The 9,347-nt window shown below is 30.2% G+C and overlaps 1 protein-coding gene across 1 annotated transcript; it reads right to left on the bottom strand.

The window, feature by feature from the left end:
* Nucleotides 1-829: 829 nt before the first annotated feature.
* On the bottom strand, nucleotides 830-4,479 carry LOC112735634 (protein RGF1 INDUCIBLE TRANSCRIPTION FACTOR 1). The gene is made up of 4 exons (XM_025785162.3): nucleotides 4,012-4,479; nucleotides 3,484-3,558; nucleotides 2,535-2,681; nucleotides 830-1,220 (listed from the first exon to the last, which is right to left on the bottom strand). The coding sequence occupies exons 1-4, from the start codon at nucleotides 4,237-4,239 to the stop codon at nucleotides 909-911; spliced, it is 762 nt and encodes a 253-aa protein (XP_025640947.1). The 5' UTR covers nucleotides 4,240-4,479; the 3' UTR covers nucleotides 830-908.
* Nucleotides 4,480-9,347: the final 4,868 nt, after the last annotated feature.

A 9,347-nucleotide genomic window follows, 5' to 3' on the forward strand; every position in this document is an offset into this window, starting at 1 on the left:
ATCATCTCTCTCTATATATGTATTGCAGAATTGAAACTAACTTTGAAACACCCTCAAACCAATGCAATATAAGCAGTTTATTTATTTATTTTAGAGTTTTCATCTTATATTGTAAGATGTTATGGCCTTTGAATATATTAATCACGAACTTTGAAAAGGTTCCAAATTCAATCATAAAGACTGCTATAATATTAGAAAGACAGACAAAAAAACTAAAACTATTAAATTTTGACTGTTTTGGCTTTTTTTTGTTAAGGAAAAAAAATACCCCAAATGTAATTTTTAGTTAGATATTTTAATTTTTAATAAATTTTAATTACCAATGAAGTTCTTAAATTTTTATTTTGTTAGACAAATTAATCTTTATATTAAATTATTCGTTCATATAAAAGAACTGATAATATAATTTTAAAAACTTTTAAGAATTGATATATTTTATTAAATAAATGATAGAGATTGATTCGTCTAAATTTTTATCAAAATTTGATGCAAGAATAATGTCTAACAATATAAAAAGTTAGAGATTGATTTACTAATTAAAATTTGTTCTTAGATTATTGAACTACCCAATTAAAAATTTTTTAAACACTAATTTAGTATATTAAAAAAAAAAAAGATGACATTTCTCACTTCACCCCAATACAAGTAATTTGGCAACAATTTTAATATAAGTAAACCGTAAACATGGCCCTAGACACTTTATTTTGCTAAGACTAATAGATAAGCATGCATATATATAATACTATATGGTTTTTCATACTCACAATTAAAACAAAAACCTAATTCATAAGTGGTGCTAGCTAGCTAAATATAATATATATAATATAAATAATAATTAAAAGGCAGTAGGAATTAATTAAGTTTAATTAGTTTGAATAAGAAATTAAATTAAAGACATGAAGAAGTAGCTAGCAGAAAGGAGCCCTATGAGGAGCACCTTTTCGCCTGCTACCGAGAGAATGGAAGAAGCCATTGGACTTGGACTTGGTCTTGGTCTTGTTCTTGTTCCTATTGGCTTCACATGAAATTACGGAATTACTGGCTGTGGCATCTGTGTTGGAGCAAGAGCCATTGGGGGCAAATTGGGTATTATCTTCATCAACTAGCTCCGAACTACTATCTACTCTCAGACCCTCGAACTGCGAAAACGAGAAATCTGATTCATCGAATCGATGCAAAATGCTCGACAACCTTTCACCCTCATACACCATGTGATCAACCTGCATATTTTTTTATTTTTTTTTTAAATACATTCATCACTTTCTAAATTATCTTCTTTGTTATTATTTTAAGTTGCTGTCACATTTGGACTTTGAGAAAAAAATTTCTCAACATAGATTGTGAAAAATTAGAACGATGAAAACAAACTATTATAAATTGTAAAATTATGGTAGAATTTTAAGTATACCATATATACCGGTATTCTAATAATTATAATTATTAATTATAAAAAATATATATAATATATTTATTAAAATCAACCATTAAACTTAATGAAACACTAATATTCCAGTTATATTTAAAAATTTTCCAAAACTATGTTATACAAGAACATGTAGCTAAGGCTGATTAGGTTTTCTATGAATTTATTTAAATGTTGATTGATTGATTGATTATACACATGAATTTCAGTTAATATAGATATTATACTATATCTCATGTTGCTATATATCAATTTTTTATGCAAAGATCATGAGAAAAAAATAGGTGTTGAAAATGACTTGAAACTTGAAATAGGGGTAAAAAGAATTGCTTTATGAGTCTATTTACCAGAAGAAGAAATTTCCTTTTCCATCATTAATTTTCTCATGCCGGGAGAAAGGTGCTTTTTTAATTGATCATCATTTTCCCAAGCACTTTATGGTTGAGAGACTTGAGAAATTTATAATAATGATATTAAAAATTGTAGCAGTATTTTTCTTGTTTTTTTCTTCTCACAAGTCATAACCACATAAACAACCATTCAAAGTGAGACAGGTGGTCTTAATTAAGAAACCTAGCTATCATAGGGTAGCATAACGTTAATCGATGTATGCAACAGCACACAACACATGGTACTTTTCAATGGAGAAAAATATAATAAAATTCCGTTGGTACTTGTTAGCATTATAAGTTTTTTTTTTTTTTTTGCTAAATATACTCAACAATTTTTAAAGCATTAACTATTTAATTAAAAAAATAAATAAATAGTTTTTCTAGGTTAATATTCAAATGTTTAATAAATAATTGATCTTTTAAAAAATTAAACATCCCAAATTAATTTTAAAAGAGTGATTGTTATTTGAATTGATTAAAAGATGGTATATGTCATAAAATATTTTGACATAGATTATAATTGAAAAACAAAATTAATTTTAGAAATGATTTTGACTAAATACTATTACTAATAGTGGCAATGATATAGAAGCATTAAAAACGAAACAGGATAGATGTTGAATTGACCAGTAATTTGTTTTGAGGGAGAGAGAAGAGGCCAAAGGAGAAAAAGAAAGAGAGAGAGAGACATGGAAATGAGACAAAAGAAAGGTTCGGACCTTGCATGAGAGAGAACAGAAGTGGAAGGGGTCCTGAAGAATCCTGTCACAAGAGCAGCAAGAGTTGCCAGTGCCACCTCTGCATGATGACCTTGACTGTGCCCTCTCATTCAAGAATATCACTTTCGCCCCATTAATCGTGTATGGCTGCATTGCATTAGTAGTTTTTCTTTATGTTAATCTCACCCTCTTCCTAAATCAAATTTCTTCTATAATTCATATTAAATGTATTCAACAATAAGTCATGTTAGCTAGTAAATGAGCTTAGTTAATTTAACAATGTTAAAGAAGAATTATTGAAATTTTAATATTTTTTATATATTTTTAATACCCTTTGAGTATATATAATACATTAAAAGCATATAAATTTAATATTCACTCTTTTTCATATTAAGTATCTCTTTTTCACTTAAATACTTCATAGAAATATTCAAACAATCATTAAATTTTATTAAAAATATAAGCGATCAAAAGAAAAAGATAAAATTATTCAGAATACTATTTTCTCTTTTCATTAATTATTTAGCCTATGTTTGCTTTCTATTTAATAATAAATGACATAATAGATAAAATCTAATTTAAAATTAGAAAACAGCACTTAATTTATAATAAAAATAATAATAAAGAGACAATCACTATAAGATGAAGAGAGTATTATCTAGTGCTCTTAACTATAAGAAAGTATATCTACAAATCAAATATGTTACGAGTCATCCAATTTTTCTCATAAAAAATAGGCAAAACTCAGTTATTATTTCTAAATATTTTAATATAGTATTGGATATTATATTTTTATAACTAGTAAATTAAAGAAGTAAATTAAATCTTTTACTAACTTAAACTGCTCTAACATATTTTCAGAATTTAGTTGATAATAAGTATCTTTTCAGTACATTTGTATTCTTTAATTTTTATTAATAACTTAACAAATATCCCTTATTAGAACTACCTGAATATTGGAGCAATCAATGAGCTTTTCAAGATCACCCAATCGAACCACGTCATGGTAGACATACCTTCTCACCTGAGGAACACGCATGCACTTCAATTATTGTGAAACACATTATTAATTAATTGGTCAATGCTCATTCTACTCATTCATGCAGCTTATAGAGCAAAGGGAATACCTCAAATGTTTTTTTCTTTTTATTATGATTATTATTACAGAACTTCTGGGAAGAGAATTGGTCATCTAGTAGAGTAATATATATTCCAACTTACTTTAATTAGTAATAGAAAATTACGAGATCACAAGAAAGAGAATTCAATTGAGGAATAATAATAATAATTAAATAAGAGGAGTAAGAATTGAGTCAAAGTTTCGCTTTCAAATGAAAGTAACAGGTGAGGAAGCATCGCAGGGGGGAAATGGATAAAAAAAGAGATTTTCTTGTTCCATTAACGGGAAAGAAACCAAAATCTATAAAAAGGGGGGAAGTTAGGGCAATTGAAAGAGAAAACCCTAAATTGAGAATACCTGGAGGAGAGGGTGGTGGTGTGGGTGGAGAGGGAGGCAGTGAGGGCAGAGGGAGAGGCAGCAGCGGAGGCAAAGGACATTCTTGTCGTTCTTTCGGAGGTTCTGGTGGGCCCCACACTCTCCGAAGAATCTCTCTCCCATAAGCTTCGATAGCCATGCAGGCACAGCTTCCTCTTCTTGCTCTTGCTCCATCATCATCATCATCCTCTTCTCATCATCCCTCACCATAATTAATAATAATATTATTTATAATTGAGGAAGGGAGTGTGAGTGTGTGTGTGTTTTTATTTATAGAGAAGCAGAGTGTCGATGAGGTTCCAGAATGTGTGTTGTCGTTTCTTGAAAAGAGCGGGAATTGAAGGACAGCACAGCAATGCGTACTAACAATTCTTTTTCTACGCTCATCACCTCCACTCCACTCCGCACCACCACTACTACCATATCAATCAATATATCATCCCCGCACACCTCCTTCTTATCTTGCAATCTTTTCTACTTCCAACAAATACTATTATTCTAGGTGAAGATTTTTATACAGACCTTTGTTTTCACGTGAAATTAATATTTAAGAATTATTAAATATTAATTTAGTTAAATTTATTAAATAATCTAACGATTTTTAAATATTAATTTTATTTAAAGACAATTGTATACAAATTTTTATCATTATGAATTTCTATACCCTATATTTTGCTTATTATTTCCGTTTAGCTAAACACTCAACTACTATTTTTAAATCAATATAAACTTAATAAAATCAAAAATAAATAAAATTTTAAAATTTGAATTAGAGTTTAATTTTGATTTATTAACAATATAAAATATTTTATATAATCGTACAATTATATCTATTTTTTTAGATGACTAACGCAGTTAATAAAAATAGAAATTACTTTTGATGATGTGACATTATGTAATTAAATTCATATGTAAAATTATTTTATAGTTAATAGTGTATTAAAATTAAATTCTTTAAATTATTATTGAAAACAATCAGGAATTTGATAACTATTTATTTTACAATAAACTAATTGTCTCGTAATAACATCTGTTAATGATTTATTTATCTAACATGCCCATTAAAATTTTGAATAAAAGTAACAAAAGAATCAATTTGTTTGACAAAAATTTTTCGGAGATAATAGAATTTTATTGATGATCAAAGTGTTTTGTATGAAATTTGTTGGAAAAGAATTTGATGTTTACTCAAAATTAAATTAATAAAAAATGATTAATTAAATATATAATTCATCATTTTTTAAATTATATATTTAATTAAAATATGTACTATTACTACAAACTTTTTTATATAATGTATTAAATTACCCCTTATTGAATTGCATTAAATAAAATATTCATCTTTTACATTCGCTGCTTTAAATAAAGGGCTTAATAGTTAGCAAAAAGAAATCTATAAGCATGCTAGTGTTTAGATTCGGGTTGATTTATTTCTCTGGTCAATGCAGTGCTTATAGATTTCTTTTTGCTAATAACCAGAATCTAAAGAAATCTATTAATAGTTTCACATATAATTGAAAAACAACCTTGAATAAATACTAGCATTTATTTTGTTACGTTATTAGTAAATACTATAATCTATTATTATTTTAATATAAAATACTGAAATAATTCTTAACGAAATGACGGCACATAAATGGATTATGGATTATTTTCTAAGCTCCTCAGAATTTTTTTTTTGGTGAGGGTTCATAAATGACTCGGCATATTTGATCAACAACTACCAACCGATATATATTGGGTATGATGAGAATTTAACTATATCTTCTCTTTCAAACATAAAAGATAACTGAGGCTGAATTAAAACTAACCCGAAAGGACAATTTTCACTTGGTAAGAATTAATTGCACTCCAATTCTTGTCCCAAAGATTTAATAAGACAGTGGTGAAACATCTTCTAAAATTAAAGTCACATTATGCTCCAATTCTTTTTTATTTCGGTGAGTTAATTAACATATCTTTTTTCCGTTTGGTAAACCTATGTTGAATTTAAGAATTTGTTGAAAAATAACTGACAGAAAAATGAACTATTAAATAAAAATATTTCAAAATTTATAGAGACAGCCAAGCATTAGAACAGAAATGTATTTAAGAATTTGTAAAAAATCACAATAAGGTGTTGCAATTGGAGACTCTTTTAGAAGAGATTACGAGTTATAGCTTCACAAATTCTATTTAGAAAAGGTTGGTACCGCCTAGAGTTGAGCTGTTTGGATGGTTTGTTTTAGTGGGTAGAGTGAATACTAAAGAAAGGTTGAGTAGATTAGACATAATTCACCAGTATGATAGTATTTGTGTTCTGTGAGTTTACCTGACAGGTGTGGTGCGTCTGGTTGAGATGTTTTCATAGAGATTGGGTTGTCCATTAAAGGCTTGTTTGAGAGTTGGAATGGAACGCCTACTAGAAAAAAGGAGCAGAAGAGGTGGCTGACTGAGTTCTTTGCGGTTATTTGGAACGTCTGGTTGGAACGCAATAATAGGATTTTCAACAATAAAGAGGTAAATATTGATGTCATACAAAATATGACGTTTTTGAGCTATAAGGAGTTGACTGGTGTTGATCCTACTGGTTGTTGATGGTAATGTCGGAGATGACATAGAATTGCTAACTTTTTTTGTTTAGATTTGCTTTTGTATCTGTCTGTTTTATGCTCCACTCACATGTGTCGAGCTTCCTTTATTTCAAAAAAAAAGAATTTGTTCAAAAGAAAAACTCGACTATTTATAAGAATGGATGTCATTGTTGCTTTTCTTTGGTTTGAGGTAAATTCTTTCCTACATAATTTGCAATCCTCTTTGTGGAAGGAACCAGAGACAATGCTTATTCATGAAAAAATTTACTGGAGCAGTGCCCAAAGTATAAATGGATAATTATGGAGACAAAAATACCTCCTACTTCTATAGCATTGCGAATTCTAAAAGAAGAAGAAATAAAGTGACTATGTTAAAGAATAATGAAAGAGTATAAATAGATGATTCTCAACAACTTAAAGAGCTTGGCGCACAACACTTTCACAATTTATATACAGAAGATATGTCTTACCAAAAGTTGGAGGCTCTTGGCTTGTTTCCTTCGCCGACTGATGAGCAGAAAAGTCGATTAAATAGTATGGTTACTAATGAAGAGATTTATTTGTCCCTCTTTGCTATGGGTGCTTGGAAAGCTCCAAGACCCGATGGCCTACCTTCGATGTTCTACCAAAGTAACTGGGACTCGATTAAATGGTCATTGATAAAGTGGATGAAAAAAATTTTTGTTGATTATGAGAAAATCAAGATAGTCAATAGTACCTCCATCTCCCTTATTCCAAAAAGGGACAATCTAGAATTTTTCAGTCATTTTAGATTGATTAGGTTATGCAATGTCATGTATAAGCTAATCACCAAACTCATTTTCCACAGGGTCAAAGCAGTTATGCCAAAGCTTATTAGTCCATTTCAATATAGTTTTGTTTCGGAGAGAAAGAGAGCAGATAATATTCTATTTGCTCAGAAAGTGATTCATATGATGAGGACAAAAAAAGACGTGTTGGATATATGACAATCAAAATTGACTTAGAGAAGGCATATGATAGATTAAATTGAAAATTTATATAAGATACTCTCATCGAAGCTGGTTTGCTAGAAAGGTTGATTAATTTGATTTGCAATGCTATTCTTCAGCAGAAATGAAAGTCCTATGGAATGGTGCTCTGTCTAGTCCCTTCCTTTCGATCAGAGGTATCAGACAAGGAGATCCCATGTCCCCCTACCTATATGTATTATGCATGGAGAGATTATCTCAAATCATCTCAGTGGCAGTAAATCATAAACTTTGGGAGCCAATTGTTCTAAACATAGATGGTCCAAAAATAACCTACCTTTACTTTGCAGATGATATACTATTATCGTCTCTAGATCATGTTGAAATAGTGAGAGATATTTTGGACTTATTTAGCCGGTGTCTAGGTCAAAAGGTAATTTATAAGAAATCAAGTGTCTTCTTCCTTATCAATGTATGTTTGGCAAGGAAGGTAGAATTGAGCAGAGCTTTGGGAATAAGATTGACGTCAAATTTGGACAAATACTTAGGAGTTTTTTTGCTACATGATCGTACAAGAAAAAAAGATTTGCAATTCATAATTGATAGAATGGCATCTCGCTTAGCACTTACAATTTGGAAGGCGCGAAACTTATCTCTTGCAGGCAGGGTCGCTTTGGCTCAATCAGCTTTAGCAACTATCCCTTTCTATCTCATGAGACTTCCATTAAGAGTGTATAACAAGATTGATCAAGTTTGCAAAAATTTTGTGTGGGGTAGCAATAGAGCTGGTAACAAGGTCCATTTGGTTAATCGGGAGAAACTGTGTATATAAAAAAAGTTTGGAGCCTTGGGTTTCAGACCAGCCAAAATAGTAAACAATGTTAATCTGATGAAATTAGCATGGACTTTGGTGCAAAACAAGAATGCTCTTTGGGTTAAGGTGATCGGAAGGAAAAATAAATATGGGGAGAATACCATGCCAATCATCAAGAAGTTTCAATCTTGTTCGAATACTTGGAAGGGTATCACGCAAGTATGGCCCAAATTTGAAAGGAATCTAGTGTGACGAACCAGTGATGGTAATAGCACTCGGTTTTGGAAAGATCATTGGATTCCGGACGTGAATAAACTTAAAGACTTTGCTCAACTAGATATATCAAAAGATATGCTAAACGACATGGTCAATGAATATACATCAAGTGGCAATTGGAATTTAGGTAAAATTGAGGAAGTTTTAGAAAAGGATTAGGTCATTGTTTTCTCATTCTTGAAGGCTCTAGAAGCAAACTTGGGGATGATAGGTAGCGTGGCTTCTTAATCCCAATGGTAAATTTAGCATAAAGTAAGCATGCTTCTTTTACTCAAATCCACCTGAGGACTCAAATGTTGATTTATTTTTGAGATTTTGAAAAGTTGAAGACTCCTAAAGTCTGCACACCTTTCTTTGGCTAGTTGTTAATAAAGCCTTTTTGCCAAATAAGGTTCGAACCTGCAGGCACATGACTCAAGAGAATATTTCTCCGATTTGTCGTTTTTCTTCAGAGACTTTGCTCCACGTCCTTCGCGAATGCAGAATCACAAATAATACGTGAAAGAGCATAGACGCTTCATTGAGTTTCGGTATGTTCTTTAACCAACCTATCTTTTTCTTATTGTTAAAGAACTTATCATCTCAATCCCAGTACCAAATCATTTTTTGGCCCTTGTTGTTTACTTGCATCCTATGCTCTCTTTGGTATCATTATAACAAGCACATTTTTTAGAAAGACAATGCAGTAGATGAAGATAAGATCCA

Source organism: Arachis hypogaea, chromosome 3, assembly GCF_003086295.3.
Source record: "Arachis hypogaea cultivar Tifrunner chromosome 3, arahy.Tifrunner.gnm2.J5K5, whole genome shotgun sequence".
Taxonomy (NCBI): Eukaryota; Viridiplantae; Streptophyta; class Magnoliopsida; order Fabales; family Fabaceae; genus Arachis; species Arachis hypogaea.